The sequence below is a fragment of the Penicillium pulvis genome (assembly GCF_028828015.1).
Source record: "Penicillium pulvis strain IBT 33274 chromosome Unknown contig_5_segment0_segment0, whole genome shotgun sequence".
NCBI lineage: Eukaryota > Fungi > Ascomycota > Eurotiomycetes > Eurotiales > Aspergillaceae > Penicillium > Penicillium pulvis.
This window is the reverse complement of record NW_026643078.1, coordinates 537,513-557,530: the sequence shown is the minus strand read 5'-3', so window position 1 is coordinate 557,530 and position 20,018 is coordinate 537,513. Positions and strand designations below refer to the sequence as shown.

The 20,018-nt window shown below is 48.4% G+C and overlaps 6 protein-coding genes across 6 annotated transcripts; 1 reads left to right on the top strand and 5 right to left on the bottom strand.

The window, feature by feature from the left end:
• Positions 1-437: 437 nt before the first annotated feature.
• On the bottom strand, positions 438-2,749 carry N7503_006767 (uncharacterized protein; the record flags this gene model as incomplete). Its single annotated transcript, XM_057066314.1, has 6 exons — positions 438-1,086; positions 1,136-1,352; positions 1,404-1,778; positions 1,829-2,322; positions 2,396-2,418; positions 2,477-2,749. 6 exons carry the CDS (start codon positions 2,747-2,749, stop codon positions 438-440), a joined length of 2,031 nt encoding a protein of 676 aa, XP_056919995.1.
• A 751-nt stretch (positions 2,750-3,500) lies between these two features.
• N7503_006766 (uncharacterized protein) lies at positions 3,501-3,920 on the bottom strand (the record flags this gene model as incomplete). The annotated part of the gene is made up of 1 exon (XM_057066313.1): positions 3,501-3,920. One exon carries the CDS (start codon positions 3,918-3,920, stop codon positions 3,501-3,503), a length of 420 nt encoding a protein of 139 aa, XP_056919994.1.
• A 739-nt stretch (positions 3,921-4,659) lies between these two features.
• Positions 4,660-6,175, bottom strand: N7503_006765 (uncharacterized protein; the record flags this gene model as incomplete). Its single annotated transcript, XM_057066312.1, has 5 exons — positions 4,660-4,831; positions 4,909-5,438; positions 5,489-5,539; positions 5,595-5,873; positions 5,930-6,175. 5 exons carry the CDS (start codon positions 6,173-6,175, stop codon positions 4,660-4,662), a joined length of 1,278 nt encoding a protein of 425 aa, XP_056919993.1.
• Positions 6,176-6,758: 583 nt separating this feature from the next.
• On the bottom strand, positions 6,759-9,164 carry sly1 (syntaxin-binding protein; the record flags this gene model as incomplete). Its single annotated transcript, XM_057066311.1, has 4 exons — positions 9,002-9,164; positions 8,718-8,940; positions 8,274-8,656; positions 6,759-8,224 (listed from the first exon to the last, which is right to left on the bottom strand). The coding sequence occupies exons 1-4, from the start codon at positions 9,036-9,038 to the stop codon at positions 6,759-6,761; spliced, it is 2,109 nt and encodes a 702-aa protein (XP_056919992.1). The 5' UTR covers positions 9,039-9,164.
• A 1,106-nt stretch (positions 9,165-10,270) lies between these two features.
• N7503_006763 (uncharacterized protein) lies at positions 10,271-14,147 on the top strand (the record flags this gene model as incomplete). The annotated part of the gene is made up of 6 exons (XM_057066310.1): positions 10,271-11,604; positions 12,000-12,102; positions 12,156-12,679; positions 12,743-13,149; positions 13,204-13,439; positions 13,494-14,147. 6 exons carry the CDS (start codon positions 10,271-10,273, stop codon positions 14,145-14,147), a joined length of 3,258 nt encoding a protein of 1,085 aa, XP_056919991.1.
• A 4,480-nt stretch (positions 14,148-18,627) lies between these two features.
• N7503_006762 (NADH:flavin oxidoreductase/NADH oxidase) lies at positions 18,628-19,963 on the bottom strand (the record flags this gene model as incomplete). Its single annotated transcript, XM_057066309.1, has 2 exons — positions 18,628-19,725; positions 19,793-19,963. 2 exons carry the CDS (start codon positions 19,961-19,963, stop codon positions 18,628-18,630), a joined length of 1,269 nt encoding a protein of 422 aa, XP_056919990.1.
• Between the last annotated feature and the right edge of the window lie 55 nt (positions 19,964-20,018).

Sequence of the window (20,018 nt, the reverse complement as noted above, 5' to 3'; positions counted from 1 at the left end):
TCTTAATCTCAAGGTTGCGGGTTCGACCCCCGCGTTCGGTTCTCTTTTTTGGAAAATATCCTTTCAACACTTTTTTTCTTGCCTTTTTTCGGGTCTCCGTCGATTAGCTAGCTGGGCTAGCTTACGGATTCGCGGAATGACCTGCCCAACGTATAGCACAGTTTTTAATCGAGGTACATTTAAATAGGACAGCATGTTGTTTCTAATCAGACAACGGAATATTTTCTTATTCAAAGATAGTGGCCATTCATTATATAGTTCCTTCAATGACCGCTCAACGCCCGATGCTATGCACATATCAAAGTAAGGTAGGTGCTCGAGAACGCCTGTCACAACATCAAGAATCGAAGGAAGCAATAGCAAACAGAAAAAAGGAAATGTGGTAATTGACAAGACACCACGAGTCTGCGTAATATGCAAGGGAATGTAGATTTCGATCATCCGCTGACCTCTAAATTGTTGGCCCCAGTGTAGACACCTTCGAAGTCAAGACTGGCCAGCATGCCGTTGACTCGGTCAATCTCGCGACTCAGGTCCTCCACGTTCACGGCAAGACTGCTTACTTCGTCGAATTTTCGTCGACGGTTGGCGTCTGCGATCATTTCAGACACGAAGAACTTCTGTTCTTCGAGTACGATGAGGCGCTCCCGCAGGGATTTCTCTTCTGCTTCGAGGGCGGAGACGGCGCTGCTTGTGTCGCTGGCTAGACTTGTGTTGCTGCCATTGGGTGCGAGACGTTTGTTGTATGCAATTGATGCGAGCGCGGAATCTTGTGGTTTGATGGGGGCTGGTGATCCGTTGACCAGGGTGCTTGGGGAGGAAGTACGACTTGGTAAAGAGTCCCTCGACGGAGAGGCGTGCTTGAGTACCTTCGGAAGGGATTTCAAAGGGAGCATGTGAAGATGAAGGAAAGCGCTGGCTTGCTGATATATAGCTTTTTGTAAGCGTTGCTGTGTAGGAGAATTGGTGGGCAGGTCGCGGATACGTCGAGCTGCAACATCGTACTTCGAGAAGGAGTCGATAAGTCGCTTGCGGACCCTAGAAGCATCTGCAATTTGTGCCGAAGATGGTGGTCTTCTCGGGTCTCTGTTGTGGTGTTAGCAACTGTACATTTGGTTTGGAAAACACAACATACTGCAATGAAGCAAGGAGCTTCTGGAACCTGGGAAGATGAAGGCGAATGCCTCTTTCAAACTGAACCAGGTTCTCATACGCCCTAACCTCTGGGGGCTTGCGCGAAAGGTCTGCTTGGAAATCACGCCGGTCAAATAATGTTGTCTTGCAATCTTTGCAAAGTCGGATATCGACATTGATTAAACGGTCTGCAGCGGCTTTCTCTGATGTTTTTGACACTGAACTATTAGAGACATGGCTATTTGGAATATGGGGTTTGATATACTTACGGGGTGCGATGCTTAGTCCCACCTCAGTGGAACAACCTGTACTGGTATCACCACATATAACCTGCCCGCAAGTTCTGCAATGATGCCTCCGAAAAGAGTACCCCGAGAAGTCTTGCTGGCAGAAAGGACATCTGCTAACGCTGGCATCATCTTGCCAGCTGACAATACTCTGTTCAAGAGCTTTTCGCTGATCACTCTGCCAGGGGATGGAGATTAATTTAGTCGTGCTGGACTGTATCTGATCCGGTGGTAGACCAGCGAGCAATTGTGTAAGCCGAGTCAACCGTTTCTCGAGTCGGGAAACCTCGAGGAAATCCTTGTCCACCGTCTGTTTTCTGATGTTTTTGAATGCCTGCGTATGGTCCCTTATTGTTCCTGCGCTTTATAAGCTTCGTGAATCCACAAGAAGGTTGAGAATTGCATACCATTATGGTCATTATAACCCTCCCTTGACTTATAACAGGTTTCGCACACCCGAGCCCAGATACCTCTGACTGGTTCAGGTTGGGCTGAACGAGATAGCTTCATTTGGTACATGGTATGCTCTTCGCAAAATAGCTTGCCGCAATTCCGACAGTTGACGCAGCCGTTGGTGCTGTTCAGGCGTTTACCACAAGACGGCTCCAGACAGGTGTCATAAAGATTCCCAATTTGCCAATGCTCCTTTGTGATAAGGTCTTCTGGATCAAGTAGTTTAGGAGCGCTATCGGACGGCCCGGCATGGGTGATGCTCAAAGGGCGGCTGGCGACTGGGGCTGTTTGATTTTCATTTGATTCGAAGACATCAAGGCCCTTGAGTTTTTGATTCAACACAGCTAGAGGCTGAAATTTCCTCGCCTTCTCCATCTGGACCTTGAACCAATCCTTCACTTCATCTTGTCGGTCATCTTCTAGATTCTGGTGTAGATCGTCGAGGTGTCTGTCGACAATTGTTAATTTACCGCCGCATGCCACTTTAGGGGTATGAACCGGAGATGGGGATTGGAAAGCACCTGTTGAGCTGGAGGAGGGTAACCTATCAACACAATGTGTTAGTGTCTGCTACCTCGAAAGTCATAGCAAGCTAGACATACCATCTCCTCACTGCAGATCGGGCAAGAGAGCTGAGCTCCGGGAGCCGCCGGCGCCGCAGATATAGAAGTGTCGCCATTCTCGACGGAGATGCGGGAGGTGAGATCTTGGGTTTCTGTTGAGAACTGCGAGATAGATGTCTGGGAACTGAGGGACACGCTGCTGGCGGTTGGCGAAAGCACTCTTGGCTTCGGCTGCGGGGACGGGGACGGGGCTGATGAAAGCGCGGTCGGGGTGCCTAGAACACGACCTCCACCCAACGTCCTCCGGGACATGATTACGGGGACATGGGAAGCTGGGGTGGAAACTGTTTTCTGCCCAACATCGAGTTGGCTGCACAGGGTTAAGCGCCCGGGGGGAACAGTTGAATCGTTGAACTGGGTGACGATGCAGTGGAGCCTTGTTTAGTGTCAGGCCTTAGGCACCCACTTATTTTAGGGGCCGGACCTCGGGATGTTCCTGATCAAGAATGTATAGACACAATCAAGATGAATTCTCCATTAGAATAGTCTCAGAGCTAGGCAAGAGTCATTGTCCGTATATCAAAAATATATTCTAATCAAGAACAATGTGTCTTCTCGTGAGGAAACAAGGAATGTTGTCTGTACTGGTTTACACTATACTTAATCCCAAAGTTACTAGGTCCATGTACTTGGGTAAAGTCTTAACAGGATTTAGACCGTCAAATCTATACTTACTGGTCTATTAACGTAGTAATGCTTCTATATAGCTATATGATGCTGAGTCGCTGAAGATACTAGCAGTATACGCAGATTCGTAACGGTCGTAATATTTATCGCTTAAAGACAGGCAGAAATAAATTTTTTTTTTGATGTTTTGAAGCATCTCTTTATCTTTTTACCTTTTTATCTTTTTTTCCGTCGTCTGATTGACTTTTTGAACTGTACTTCAATCTTTTTTTTTCCCTCTTGGGAGATTTCACTTTTAGTCTTAAATCATGTCCCTATTAACCAGCTTGGATCAAAATCCAACGCATATCCTCCAATAAACTACCACTATGTTTATTCAACGCTCATAGTCACGGTGGTAGCTGGTACCAGTATTGGGGTTCATGTATTCCCGATGGACGTGGGTACTTCCGTCGTCGCGGCGGTCAACATCCCGGTGTCGGTATGTGCCGGTAGAGTCGAGGCGCTCACGGTGGTGTCGTCGTGAGTCATCGGTGCGATAGTCGAGGTGTTGATCGTATGCACCGGTGCTGGGATCGTATGCTGTTGTACCATACCCAGTGTCATAAGCGTCGGCATCGTAGCTGAGACCAGTGGCGGCGGTGGTAGTCGTGCCGTAGCCTGATGGAGAATAACCGACTGTGAGATCATATGTCGTGCCGGTCGAATCATAGTTTGTTCCGAGGGTGTCGTATGAAGCACTTGGCTCGTAGTCACTTGGGTAGCCAGTATCCGCTGCGTAAATGCGGTCACTCATTTTTGACTTTATGGACTTCTTTCGAAGGTGCAGTATCTAGAGTTGAGGTTGAGAATGTGTTTCTTTAGCTTGTATAAAAGCCATGTAGTGTCGTAGCGACTCGGCTCTTATACCTGTGCCTGTGGCGTCTGATTCACAATCATGATCCTTTGTGACATCACATACATGGAGTAAATTAGCAATGAGGCAAGATGTTTCGATCAAAGCAGAATGCGCATTCATCGCTGGAACTCAATTTGATTGATTAACTTCGGAAAACGTGGCATCAAAATATTGCCTCAGGAGGCGGATGATGTTATATGAATCCACGATAATGAACTACACGCCACCATTGGTCCACCAGGCCCCTACCACCTTCAAGATGCACTAGCAAAAACTTACTCATTCTTATCGTGATTTTACCTGGCATAGCGGCAGCTAAGAGGGCCCTGCTTCATCGCCCAATTGCTTGTTGCTCCATTGAAGACAAATTCGTTGAAAACCCAATCATGGTGGTGGCGCAAATACAAGATCTCACGACAATTTCGCCTTCAATAAGGACGTAGCTCCTGGCACCTTCGGGCATATAACCATTACCGCAGAACCCGAGGGCTGAGCCACTAACTCACCGACCCTGGAACCTACTATGTAGAATTTGCTCGAATAATGCAGAAAACCTAAGCCCGCCAACAAATATTCTCTCACTTTCTAGCAGGTACATCTACATGTCGAGGCCACTCTAGGTCTAGATCACTCTGATTTACGTGGATTCGTCCTCCCATGTCACCTCCATGATAGCCAGGAAGGATTTCTCCGGTCTAGACACTCGCGTAAGCTTGAACCGAGGATCAGTGTCTCGGAGAAGACTCTCCCAGTCCGAACGTGTCCGCTCTTGAGCATTCGTAAGAGTGAACATGTAAAGGTCATAGTCCCTGTGGGTTTGTTAACGGCCAGCTCTGATAGAGAGAAGATTTGCGATCAAGATAAAAAAAAAAAAGTAGAAACATACCTCGATTCCCGCTCCAGAAGATAGTGTGCCTCGCCAAAATCAGGAATAATCCGGTCGTTAATGACGACCTTGGCTCCAGGTTTCAATGCCGGAATCAGACTTTTAAGGATCTTACGAGCATACTTATTGGACCAGTCATGCAATACATGCCGCAGAAGGTAGACATCCGCGTCCTTTACTGGCTGGTCCTGGAAAAAGTCGTGCGTCTGGAAGGTAACACGGCCTTGCGCCTCCGTTGATAGCATCTTCTCTCCTTGAGCGACGGGCTCACTGAGATCCTGAACAACGCATTGGACATTGGGATCGTGGATAACTAGACCTTGTGCAATGTGTCCAAGCCCGCCGCCAACATCGACAACAGTAGTAGTCTCATTATCTTTGAAAGGAAAGTGGTCGATTAGATGCTTTGTAGAAAAGCCTGGGAGCTGGTTATGCCAGGCCATCGCCTTTGAAAACACGATTCCACGCTCTGGCATTTCATTCAGAGCTGCGAAGACTGGGAGATTCGTCGAGTTGTGAACAGACCAGCTCTAGTAGTCTGGTTAGAACAGATATGATATTGATAGAAGTGAATACTTACGCTATCTTGTGGTTCTTCTGAGTAGCCATTGTTTTGTAAAACATCAGGAATCTAGAAAATTCAAGTTAGCTTGTGCGCCATCTTTAGTCAAACAGTAAACCCATACTCTGAAAGTCGCTGGTATGGTCTCTCCTACGCCCATCAAAATCCAATTCCGCATACCCTCATTCTCAGCCAACAGCCGTGAGCTCGCTGTGTGCACGAAGTAGTCACGCTCTGATTGGAAGAACACATGATAGGTAGCAGCATGTGCCATCAGTCGGCGGACAATTTTCGCGTTCAAGTTCAGTTTACCAGCCAGGTCTTGAACAGAAATGCCCTCTTTCGGTACATGATTGGCAATTTGAAGACGGGATATTGAGAGAATACTCAAGGTTGGATTTCGCTGAGACGGGAGTCAGAATGAAATGATTTACTACTACTAATGACCATTAGACTTACACCCTCTGGGCTCAAATGCATAGCCGGATCAATCAACAAATCGCGGAACTCATCCAGCAAGCCTACCAATTTCATGCGGCTGGCTACCGCCCCTTCATCCGAATCTGGCGCATCGCTTCTCAGCGCATCAGGAAGACCATGCTCGAAAGATGGCTCTCGTTGTCCGGATTTCGCCAGAACACCTGCGAGAGAGTGGGCAATCTCGCTGATCTCTGCAGCGCGACCGACAATGTTAGAGCGATCCATTGGAACATGGGAGAATAAACAGTGGCTCTAAGAAAAGCTAAGAAGGGTGAAGAGAAGTGCTGTGAAGTTGATTGGAAAATTAAGGATTGTTATATGTTACTACGACAAAGGAACTCGTTTCTTTCCACGACGATCTGTCAATCTTGCCCCAAAGTTGGGATGTACGTAATGATGGCCCCCAAATGAAACCCCTCTTATATGTACAGCACGTTTGCTGGCCCCGCAGTCATTCGCTTCCACTGACGAATAAAAACTCATACCAATCCTATAATGAAATCTCCCCACGCGCCTCCGCCTCCGCCTCCAGCCTCCTGAGGCCCACATTTTGATGCATGCATAATGGATCCTCCTGCATAGTTCAAAGTGTCGATGATGTATTCTGCCCGTCTCGCAGCACAGATTTGGGGGCGGGATCGCTAAATCCGCTAAACCCCGCATGTTTACAGCACAGCAACAGAAAAGCACTAGACGTAGAGGACTATACATGAATATGTTTTGCACAAAGGGCCTTGAATTAAAGTATGTTTTACAACTATAGAATCTACCCTGTTGACCATACCATCCCATAAAGCAACTTGCATATTTAACTCTCCTGTCCCAATGGCACCAGCGAGTCCAACAAGAATTCATTCGCATTCATCAAATCCGTACTTCCATAAACAACCCTACGGCGGGCCACAGGAGCACGAGTACCAGCAGGTGCACCGTCGGCACCTGGCTGACCGCTCGTACGCTTCACCCAGTCCTGCAAATTGCCGTATTCATCCATACTGCCACCACCAACAGTGAACACAATAGCTTCGTTGAAAGCCTGGCGGCGTTGGCCAAAGGTGGCACCGGTGCCAGGGCCAGAGGCACCCATGGCACCGGGCATCTGCTGGTTTCGTGAAGCGGAGGCCGGGGGCATGGCACCGCGAGCGTTGGCGCTGCGTGGGTCAAAGTAGAGATAGTTTTCTGTTTTGGTGATAGCAGAGCTGGATGCTGAGGCTGGATCCATGATAGACTCGGTGATCTTAGTCACGGTGAGATCTTTGTTTGCGGGAAGGAAGTTCTTCACGCCGGAAATGAGGGAGTCAAAGTTGGCACCGAGCGCACCGGAAGTGATACGATCTGTTAGGCGGTTGGAGAGTGATGAGAAGCCGCGGAAGATGTCGGAGGATTGCTGCTCTGGAGCGGCGGTCGTCATCATGGTCATACGAGTAATTTCGCGAACTTGACGGACGTATGCGATAGGAGTGATGTCGGTAACACCGGCCTGAGTAAGAGCCTCTTCGAATTGTGTCATCTCTGTACGGTTCAGCTCGGTCTCGGTGCTGAGGAACCAGATGATGAAAATGCGCAGCTTGTCTGTGGGGTTGCTGCCCTTGGCTGGGTCATTGATCAATTCCAGAAGCTGTGCCTTGGTTTGTTTTGTGATGTTCTCCTCCAGCTCGAAAAAGTTATCCAACTGTCGGTCCTTGATGCCCTTCAGTAAGGCAGTGGCGATGTTCATGTGCATATCAAGAACAGCCTTACGCTCCCGCAGCTCTGGGAGTAGCGTAATGGCCGCCTTCAGGTGCTGCGCAGAGGCACTGGTATCATTCTGGAGATCCTCAATAGAAGATGCACCAGTTTTCTTCGTGATATCGTTTGCGTCCTCTTTGTACCGGGTCAACTCAGCATCAATATCTTCAGCGACCTGAGGGAACGGTGCACCAGCATTCCGCTGCCAGAAGAAATCATTGCTATTCAGGTCATACGACTTCTTCCCACTCTTGCCCGAGTCCTGCTCGTCGGCATCCAAGGTAATCCGGTTCAACCGCATTTGCAGCACATCTTGCACCAGAGACTGGTATGTCCAGGAGTGTGAAAGCATGGGCACCAAATCAACGTTTCGATCCATAATGATCAATACGGGGCGCGTCGAAGGTACTCCTGGTAAAGCTCTTTGATTTCCGGAGAAGAGGTTGTCCTTAGAATTGAGAATGTGATCACGGAGTTTCCGATCAAGCTTCGTTGCGATGAGCTCTGCTGCACCACCTTTGGGGCATCGAATGATAGGAATGGAACCTAATTGATTTTAGCATATGACCATGGAATCAAAAATAAGAAAACGTACCCATGGTCACGCTGACGCTAAAGAGGCCGCTAACCACCTTATCGACAATGGCATCCAGATCCTCATCAGTCGTCTTCGGGCTGTTGATCTTGTAGTATGCGTTGTTGCCCATGCCCAAGGAAAAAAGGTCAGGCTCTGCGACGATAAAGTTGAGATACTGATCGAAGACCTGGGCGACATGCTCCGAGGCGCCAGATGTAGCTATTTGCGAAGCAAAGTCCTCGAGGAGCGGCCGGGGAACGGAGGATAGGAAGTTGACATAGGCGGGGGAGTAAAGACCCTGGGAAAGGTCGCGGGAGATCGCTTGAATATTCGCCTCATTTGGCTCGACCAGGTACACGACGGGCACGTCGGGAATGGGGTATCTTTGAGAATTGATGCTCCTGAGACGATATTAGTTAGCCACTTCGGCTTACCGAGGGGAACGGGGTCGCAATAGCATACAGGTGAATAGTAATCCCCCACGCTCGGAGATCATTAACTCGCAGGACACTGCTGATAACATCACGGCCCATGCCATCGAATACCAGGACCTTCCAGATCGGGTCGCCATCCTCATTCAAGATCGGGGTGGAGTGGGAGATGAGGCCGCCATGGCTAGAGGGATCATGGGAGTCCTCTGCAGGGCGGGGATCATGATTTAGATTCAAGAGTTTCTGAATTGAAGCTAGAATAAGTCTGTCAGCCAAAGACCGTAGATTTGAGGCCAATATAAAGCAATCACCTACCGACCTGTCGGTCTCGGAGGGACATTGGATGCGCCATGGCAGACCAGGCACCACGGGCTTCGGTAAATCAATCAGGGATTGGTATTTAGCACCACAGCATTCAAAAGAAGTATATGAATTCCAACTGGAGGTCAATCATCAAAGTTGGAAGATCTGGGCTTTTTCCTTGTTGATATCCCGCTTTCCCCGTTAAGCATGAAGCGTGGCCCGACCTAGGGATGAGGTAATCAGACAAACTGAGCAAACTCCGGGGGACGTATCACATGTATGACATGTCACCAGCGGAGCTTGAAAGTATTTACTGTTTCAGTACAGTGAAACGGTAATATATCACGCTTTTAACGAATGATAACCATTCACAGCGTACTAATTCCGTCCTCAACGTTACCTACCTTGCGTAGCAATTTGCTGCCCCTTCCGCCTCAAATCTCTCCCTCCACATCACCCCATCATCTCCCCCAATTTCCCCCTTTTCTTCGTAAAGCGAATGGCTATGATGCTAGAGTGGCTCTGGATATAGGAGCCTATCTATTCTCTGCCCCAGAGTATTTTTCTCCTGAAGGAAACAAGCTTAAAACTCCAGAGGAGAGAGCAGCTGAAGCTGGAACCAGGGTCCAGAGTACAATCAGTGCAGGAGAGAATACAGAAGGAAAAAAATCAAGCAGACAGCCATAAAGGATTCTGGAAAATCCAGGCGTCTCAGAACTATTTTCCACTTCTTGATCTTCTTCTTTACGGGTTGTATACAGCCATTCAGGGTCCTTAAAACGTGCAGAAATACCAGGAATCGACGCCAAAACCACAGGATTTCATCAGCGACAGTGGATGCCTGAGGCAAACACGATCTAAACTCATCACTAAGACACGCATATTCTGTTTTGCAATTTAAACAAAGGAAAAGAAAGGTACGACAGTATCCTTGGTTACGTCTCAGTCCTGCTCTAGCTGTACTATCCGTGATATAACCTTTGCAAAGGCTGGGGACGATCACATCCTGATAATTCGTCATTTCCTCAGTGTTCCTTGTGTTACCAGTTGCCGCCGACGCGCATTTTCAGCCAATCAGATCGCTCTCATCGATCAGACGCGTGACCCCCGCACCTGACTCCCGGCCAAACGTTTTCCCGACAAATCTCCGTTCAAGGCAGGCGGTGGTAAAGCACTTCAGAGTGGACCCACGTGATATACAGGGCAAATATACAGCTGCAAGCTTTCATTCAAGTAAAGTGAAGTGAGAGTGTTTTCATTCAACTCTGGTGGGCGCACATCATGGAGCAGTCCTCGGCTCAGAATCGAATGCCGGGTCTGCCCCATAGCAGAACGCCCCAGGGGCCTTCGCCTCAATTCTGGAACAGTATGGACTCCATGTATCCTGATTCACAGATTCAACAATCCCAATCCCAGCAGCCCCAAGATCCGTCCTCCCAGCAGCCATTGGGCATTAGCTGGGATCATCCAGTGCTTCAACAACAGCAGCCGATGCTCCAACAACAACAGACCCAGATGACTTCGCCGAACGACCCAAACCTAGAGATTTACTCAATTCCCCAATCATGGCAGCCAAACCCATTGCACCAACCTGGTCGTGGTGGTTATGTGCCATCTCCTCAATACCAGACTGCACAACCACTGCAGCAATATCAACCAAATCAAATGCAGTACGATTCGCGCTCCTTGCAAGCGTCCGAGAGCTCAGCCTTCCCCTCCTACTCCTTCCCACCGAACTTCTACCCGCAACAACTCTCCATGCAGGACTCGTTCCAGACCCGTCCCACACAGCAACATCCACAATCGGCGGAGTTCCAGGTGCCTAATCCACAACCTGCCTTGTCTCAGTTCGCCGCACCACCTGGGTACCCTCCTTCTGAGCTGCACAATACCATCGACCTCACCGAAGACTTCCCTTCCGAACCCGGACATCACCACACCATCGACCCGCAATTTCTTAACCCGACAACGCAGTCTACAGAGCGTCAAGCCATGCACAACAACTTCATGTATGGAAATCCTGCTGAGTTTGATCGGGCTGGTGGGCAGATGTTCAACTACTTTGAAAATGGCATCTCCGCTCAACCTCAATTCCGTGTTGGGCCCGGCCACGCTGGCTCTCAGAATGGTATGTCTGTTTCAAGTCACACGGGTCTTCCTGTCCCCGAAGTCGTAATAGCGGCAAAGAAACCTCCCAAGAAACAACCAGCAAAGAAAATCGCGAAGAAGGAGAACAAGGCCAAGGGGGCTAGTAGTGAGAGCTCTGACTCCGAGCTGGAAATTGAGGCTCCACCGGAGCCATCGCCCATCCCCGCTGTCCGGCCCATTGAGCCTATTGCAGCAGCTGTGTACGATACACTGCAGGCCGTCTGGTCGCCCCGAAACAAGAGAGTTTCAGCCGATAAAGTAAAGAACGGGTTGATGGCATTCAAAGAAATTATTAAGACTCTTCGGGATTCTTGGAAAGACCAGGTCCAGGCGATGAAGAACGCAGAGAACCAAGGCGATAATGATAAAGCTGCCGCGCTAAGGAAAGGTGTGATACTGCAGCGCCAGACAATGGATAAGATAATGACCACTGCCATGGAGATGGGCCATCCTGTGATCGTCGAGAAGTATGCATCCCCTACCCCCAGTCCCATGCCCACTTTTTCCTTCCTAAGATACCATGCGTTTGCACATGGTTGTCGTGACGATATAAGTCTGAAGCAAATTGAGAGCATTGCCCGCGTAAACCTGTTTCCCGTGGAATGAACCAAGATACAATTAATATGGCTAGAAATAAGGGTTGCCTCCTATGCTCCAGACTGCATCCCATGATGCTTTTTTTGGTCACATATGGACAGATACCAAAGCCTGAAGTTCCAGGTAGATACGCTGACTAAAGCTATCTGCGAAGCCTTGGACAAAAATGCCTCGTTTGCTAAGCTTTAAGCGTGTCATTCCGCCTTGCCAAGCACTGTCTCATCTCATATTGGTGTTTTATACCGGATTGCTAATTGGCGTTTAGATGTGGAGAACATCCGGTGGCACTTGCAGCCATTTACTCCTTTTTGGCAGACCGTTTCCAGGCCGCTGATTTCGAAGGCTCATTAACCATTAACATGATCAAGGTAAGTTAATACGCGACGAAAATGTTTTCCTAAATGACTGACATAAGATCCAGCTTTTGGCGCAATTCATTACTGTAGATGAAGAGATTTTGCAGAAAACCAACCTTGCTAAGCTGCTACCTCGCTTTATTAAGAAAGGTGGACCGTCCATCAAGGAGTCAGCGCAGAAAATCCTAGATAATGCTGCGGCCGCCACGAAGTGGAAGCAAAAGATTGCCGAAACAGCAGCGGAAGACTCCTCAGGGAAGGGCTCATCGGCAGATTCCCCCTCCGAAATTGCTGGCTCAAAACGTGCCCGAGACGGAGAAAGTAATGTCCAGCCTGCCACGAAGCGGATGGTTGTTACGTCGAACCCCAAGGATGCGAACAAACCCGCCGTGCCAGCTAATGGCGTGGGAAAGCGACCTGTCGAAGGCGCTCAGAATGGCAAGCCTGCAACCGCAGCAGCACCTCGCCCTAGAGCCAATGTCGTCGCACCCAAGCCTTCGAGTCTGTTTGGCGCATTGAGCTCCGCTTCCAAGCGACCGGGAACAACAAATGCTGAGAGAGCCGCAGCAATCGCTGCAGGCAAGTCCACGTACGTGTCACATTCACATAGTGTCCAATTCTTGAAATGCAGCCTAACTGATATTGTAAACAGACCTGCCACGGAGAAGAAGGAAAAGCCCGCAGCACCCCCTCCCAAACCCGCTTTCTCTTTCGGTGACATTATGGCCGATCTTAGTAAACCCAAAGAGACTGTTGTCGTCAAGCCTACAGAGGAAAGGCCCCCGGAGACAGAAGAAGAACGCACAAAGCGGCTGCGCAAAGAAGAGCGACGTAAGCTGCGTGTTACCTGGAAACCAGAGGAGTCACTCACAGAAGTCCGATTATTCACTCACGACCCTGACGAAGAGCTGGGCCCTGGCGACGGTTCCTTGCGTGGCGCAGGCGACGTGAAAGGTGAAGGTAGTGTTCTTAAACTTCATAAAGATTTGGAGGAGCTGGAGGAGGACGATCTTGGTGGTCTACGGGAGACCAGTTACGGCGAATACCCTGCTCTCACTGGTGAGTTGCACTTTCCCAGAATGCCACAACCAGATTTGACTAACCCCGAACCAGAAATCGTCATTGAATCCGAGGAAATGAAGAATGGGAACTTCATCAAACGTGGCGGAAATCAGATTCCCCACAGCCCGGAGAAAGAGGCCCAGGATCACCGAGAGTCCACCACCCTCATGGTGTTCCACACTTCTCCAGCTGATGTCCCCTCGACGCCGAAGGAACCCCCCGCTCCTGATGTCGACGAGGTCGCCCCCGATGTTATTCCCTTCGGAGAATTGCCCGATAACATCAAGGTATGTCATCTTCGATCACAAATGAGGAATAGTAACTAATTGCAATTGGTACAGGCTCGCCAAGAACGGTACTTCGAATACATGAATCCCAAGCCCGCGCCACCTCCTCCGGCTCAAATCCAACCTCAACCGAATCAAGCACCAGGCGGGTTTGACATCTCTAACATCTTAAAACTGATACAGGCTGGAACGCCACAGCAATCGACACCTCCACCGCAAACCGTGCAGCAACCTGCACACCCAATGTCCGATCTGGAGCGTACCATCAGCATGTTTCGCCAGACACAGCCCGTCGTCCCTCAAGCCCCGGTACCCCCAGCACCGGTGGCGGGCGTTGATTTCCAAAATATTCTCAATGTGATGAAACAGCTGCAGCCTGGCGCATACACCCAACCACAGCAGACCCAGCCTGCAATGGCCCCCAACTTTGGCGCCATGTTCGGTCCATTCACCGGCCCAAACCAGCAGTCTGGTCCCCCGCAGCACATGCAGCCAGCAGCCAGCTACGAGGACACCGAACGTATGAAACGCACGCGTGAGCGTGAGGACGTACCTGTCGATGGCCAGTATGACCCTTCATGGAGTCGTCAGAAGCGGACAAAGGCCAACGATGCTAAACCTTACAAATATGGATTGGTTGCATGCAAGTTCTGGGCTGAAGGAAAGTGCAGGAAAGGAGACAACTGCACATTCCGTCATGACACTTAACCCGCCTCACAAAGGCCTTGAAGATGCTGGTTCAGAATCCTGCTGCTGGCATCAACATCTGTGCCACGATGTCCGGGTTTGATTTTTCTTGTTCTTTTCTTCTTTTTGATCTTCGATCCCCGAAGCAAATTCATGCATGGGCCTTTACGAAGGCTCGAAGGCGTTCTTGCGGCTATCTTTACCATGTTATTTTTTGTCTGTGTACTATTTGGCCATGACCTTCATCTTCCATATGTCTACGCATTCCGAAGGGGTTTTACAGTACCTGGATTCATCTTATGGCGCATGCCTCGGGGGAAAGAAAACATATGTACATTAACAACTATTATTGATAACCACTTCATTCAATGAAGATTAAGTGCCTCATCAAATTTCTTGTAGTCCTTTTCCTTGTGTTTACAGATGCTTTTGTGGCTTCAACTATTTGGCTGGGCTGGACTTCTTTGTGTTACGCCGCCGATCAGCTTTTGTTTTCGAACTGTATAAGACCGTTCATAACGCAGCTGCCATGGAAAATTCCAAGTTGAGTCCAGTGCTGAACCCTCGGTTCTTGCCTGACTAAACCCGAAGATGAGGCATTCGGGGATATCTGTATCATGTCACATCCCTGGACTTGTTGACTGTATATCGTGTACCGAGTTTCCAACAGCAATGAGTATCTACACGATGTACCCACGCTATCTAAGATTGCAGGTCTTTCCCCAGCAGCGAGGAGGAATTGGCATACAGGAACTTGGAGAGTTCAATATCTTGAAGTTACTGAGAACATTTACAATTATTGCAGGAAGTTTGATTGGTTGGACAGAGTAATATTGACGATCACTGTCTAGAGAAAAGTACAACAAGTTGAGTCTCATTTCCAGATCCGAACCACAAACACAAGAGCATTGTTGCGATGAAGAAGACGTAGAAGGTGCAGGTCTGAAGTGTTGTGAAGCCATGTTTTGGAAGAGTGCTTCGGCGAAAGATTGCTGGCACATGAAGATGCAGAATTGTCTCATGAAGAAATGATTGTGAAGGAGAGTCGATGGTTGTTGCTTTTGATGTTATTGCTTTTGATGTTATTGCTTTTGATGTTATTGCTTTTGATGTTATTGCTTTTGATGTTATTGCTTTTGATGTTATTGCTTTTGATGTTATTGCTTTTGATGTTGTTGCTTTTGATGTTGTTGCTTTTGATGTTGTTGCTTTTGGTTGTTGCTTTTGATGTTGTTGCTGCGCCCAGCGAGATATCCTCAAGCCATTTTGCGCGTGTGGTTGTGGCTCAAGCCCAGTCTGAGGAATTTGTCTTGACACATAAACTGGGTAGATACGTGACGCCTGATCAGAAAGGACTTGAGCAAAAAGATGTTTGTATGGCCGGTGCTTCTTCACCGCATGCCTGTTGTTGTAAACCTGTGGCTTGTGCCTCCACACCACAATGAAAGAGATATTTGTTTCTTGATGCCAATGACGAATTCGAGAATATTTTTCCGAGATGCATTGATTGGAAGCTTCAGGAGGGAGGAGTGGCTTTTCAACAGACTCAATTTGTGTAGAAGCAGATCGCGGGGAAGCAATTTGTGCGGCGTCTCCTGGAAGGAAGAATGGCGGAGTCTGGAAAACAAGAACAATGGAAAAGGTCAGTGACGAGTCAAGCAGGAAAAGAATGGAATTGATCAGTAGGAGGTACTTTGAGTCTTGTCAAGGCGGGTGGGGAGGGGTTATTTGTCAGAGAGGTCCGTATGTTGGTCAGGGTGACCAAGGTGTGATTGGAGATGGCCATTCAAAATCCTATGTGAAGCGTCAGGATAAAGAAAGATAAAGAAAGAACGAGAGAGAGAAAAGTAAACGAAGCAAACATGGCAAGACTGGGGAGGGGAAGGAAGTGTGAACATGCATGTTGAAAGACTTGAAGTCGATGAGAGATAGACATGATGGATGTCAAGGTTGGTAGATGAATGAAGGGAAGTTCAGAGTTCAGACTCAAAGAAGAAGTAAGATGGAAGTTGATAGTTAGAAGAGTTGGAAGGTGGATGGAGAAGGAAGAAGGTAAAATGAAGAAGACGGAAAAGATGGAGGTATTTATAGCTTTGGGAGGGGAAAGGAAACGTGCAAAATCACGCTTTGTATCCCAAGATCACACTTGATATTCAGGATCGACCAACCACGAGAGACGCCATAGGAACCGCAAAATCACTCTCTTTCCCAAGATTGACATATCACGCAAAGCGTCATAACAAAACCACACATCCCATTTGGGATTGCTTTTTTCCTGATTAAGCTTCATAATATTTCTCTCCTTGAAGGTTGTATTATGCCGAGCTTCAGAGATTGAAATTACGACGTGTCAATCAGTCATAGAATGCCTCATGATTCAGGGAGCAGGTGCCTGAGTAGGTACCTGGATATGTTGTAATAGCGTAGTTGGTTTCGGGGTGTGGGAATATATGCACTCAACAAGATTACTCGTTGGGTTTCGAATACTGCGATACCATAAACGCGTATAGTGGGGGGCTTAAACTAGATTTATGGTGTTCGTTTTTGGCGCTCTTTATGTAGATCCAGATATCCGCATGTCTTTATGATTCTTTGTCTCATTTCTAATTCAGGTTGTCAGAATTGGGGAAATAGGATCTATATACCATACGAGAAATGCTGGTCTTTTGGCCTTATGGTATGGTTCCATCTTGAATGGGGCCAAGGTGGAGCTCAATCGGGATGGGCCGAACCTAATCGGGAGGCGTGATCTTGTTGTAATCCTGCACGTGGAAGGCCAGTATCACCAAGCTCACCATCACAGATCACCAAAACGCGGAAGTTAGGACTGAATGATGATATTGAGAAAACTTTCCAAGCTCTTGATTGGTCGATTCACGCGAGAGGCAGTGATCCTGGGGTACCCCATGTCTCCCAAAAGATATAAATAGCCTCAACTTTTCGACCATCCCTCTTGCTTTCTTCCTTCCTCAACTCCCATATCATCCAAGCTCTGACTTCCTACTTGAGATTCCACTCCGAAATTTGCACTTGCTTCCATCAAATTCAATTTTCAACTTCACTCCTTTCCTTCAAACTTGCTACATCTCTTCTCAACTTACAACTCTATCCCTCCTCTTTGAAATTTGGACTTGCTTGATCACTGACTTCCAAGCTCCTCGTTCTCGAACTTGCACTGTCCCCACATTCCAGCTTCATGCTTTCTCGAACTCCGGACTTGGATTCATTTCATGTTCCAAGTTCCAAGTTCCATCTTCTTTCTTCAAGCTCCAAATTCCTTCAAATTTCTCTTCATGCATCCATCATGCATTTATCTTTGACATCAATTCATCATGTCTGTTTTCCTCCTTGATGCACCGATCACAAAATCATCTCAATCCCTTCCCACTTGCATCGACAAGTTTTGAGGTAATTGTACAATGATCATTCCATGTACCTACTCTCATTGACCTTTTAGTTTGTGCAAGTCCTCCTTCCAGATGAGCCCCCACAATTTGCTTCCACACCAATCGAGTCTGCTGAGCCACTCCTCCCTTTTGAAGCTTCGAATACATTTCTCGGCATCTCGGAATACGGCCTCAAACTCGTCGCACGGCTTCTTTTCCCTCATGGTTCTTTGAACTATCCTTTCTGGACAGGCATCACTCGGCTGAGTGTCAGGACAAATTCAATTAGGATATGGCTTTTGATATCGTCACAACAAACTTCTGTCTCATTGTGGTGTGGAGGCACAAGCCACAGATTTACAACGGCGGCATGCGGTGAAGAAGCACCGGCCATACGAATTTATCTTGCTCGAGTTCCCTCTGAACAGGCGTCACTCAGCTCCAATCACAAACCCGCAACCTGAGTGTCAGGACAAATGCAGACTGCATTTGACAACAAACAACCCACTGATCACACTGATCGACAAGTCTTCAAGTTGCCTAAACGAGTTTCAAGGTATGCTCGATGTGGCCCTTCCCGATGATCATGTACTAACCCTGAAAGTGCTCTTCCAGATATTCCCTACATTTTACTTTCGCATAACTCCTCTGCATCTCGGAACACGCTCGAGATCATCACCGGCGCAACAACAAAAGAAAAAACCTACCCAAAAAAGAAACCTACAGCAGGCATGGTAGTGAAGAATCACCCATCCGAATCGATCCTGTGGCCTTGTGTTCGGGTTTGTGCTTGAGATATGGATTTGAAATTGGATTCTTGCATGAGATTCAGCTATTTATTGTAACATTTTTGATATCTAGACAGTGTTTCGTCATTACTACTCCGTCATTGTCAAAATCATCAATCATATCCGCATTCGCATGAGCACTTCCTCCAGTGATTGTAAATCTTCATGTTATGGTCTTTCACGCTCTGTGATCTCTAAACCCGACTTACATGAATGAATTGCTTATAAGGACGGGGTTCGAAAAGCTATTTTCTTCGTAAACCAGAGAATCATATCGTATTCTATCGTGCTCTATGTCCAATCGCTATGCATATTCAAAAATTAAATCTAATCAAAGAGAGTAGCCTTCATAGAGTTAGGCTGGATGTACTCGGAGGCATTGCGGAAGCTGTTGAATCCCCAGCGGATCTGACCAGCCATAGCAATCTCAACATTCAAATCCTTGGCAAAGGCCCAAGCCATACCACTGTCACGCTGGAAGGCACGGCCAACCAGGATCAAATCAATGTTCTCCTCGTTCAAGATCTTCTCGGCAAGTTTGCCGTTGTTGATGCTACCAACTGCCGAGACAAGCATCTTGTCTCCAACAGCCTTCTTGACTGCGGCAGCAAATGGGACCTGGAAAGGACCGCCACTCTTAATCTTCTGCGAGGAGTGTACACCACCAGTACTGATATCGATCAGATCGATAGCACCCTGTGCAGCGAGGGCCTTGGCGAACTCAATAGTGTCCTCCAGTTTCCAGCCCTTCTCCTCGGGCATGCTCTCCTCCAACCAGTCGGTAGCCGAGACACGCAGGAAGACGGGGACGTTATCGCCGACGTTATCACGGGTCAGCTGGGCAATCTCCAGGGGAAGACGAATGCGGTTCTCGAAGCTGCCACCGTATTGATCGGTACGCTTGTTGGAAGAGGCGCTCAAGAAGGAAGAAAGCAGGTATCCGTGGGCACCGTGGATCTCAATGAAATCGACACCGGCGGCAATAGCACGCTTCACAGCGGCAACCCACGCATCCTTGACCTCCTGGATATCCTGCAGAGTCATAGCCTGGGGGATGATATCGCCCTCAGTGAAAGGAATGGCGCTAGGGCCCTTGACGTTGTCGACCCAGCCACCAACGGCATTGGTGGCAGTGGCACCACCCATCCAGGGGGCAACGGTCGAGGCTTTACGTCCGGCGTGACCGAGCTGGATACCAATCTTCTGGCTCTGGCTGTGGGCGAATTCGACAACATCCTTAAGCGGCTTGATCTGCGAATCCTGCCACAGACCCACACAGCCGGGAGTGATACGGCCCTCGGGGACGACGCCCGTGGCTTCGATAATGATCATTCCGGGTCCACGCATGGCAATGCCACCGTAGTGGGCCATGTGCCAGGGGGTCATGTGGCCGTTGTCGGCACTGTATTGGCACATTGGGGCAACCTGAATGTCTCATTAGTACTCGGTCTCGGGTGGACATGGAACATGTTTTTCCACAAAGATTACTTACACCCAGACGGTTTTGGAAGGTCATGCCTCGGATAGTCAGGGGCTGGAACAGTTTCGGGATGGCCTTGCCATCTGTCTGAGGGTTGCGAGCAGTGCCAGCTGCGGGCTCCTGGGCCGGGGTGAAGTAGGAGATGCCCTCGGCGGGCTTCACGTGGATATCGGGCCAAGTCATGTTGAAAGGTATATATAAAAGTTTATATATAAAATGTATAGATAAACGATAACAA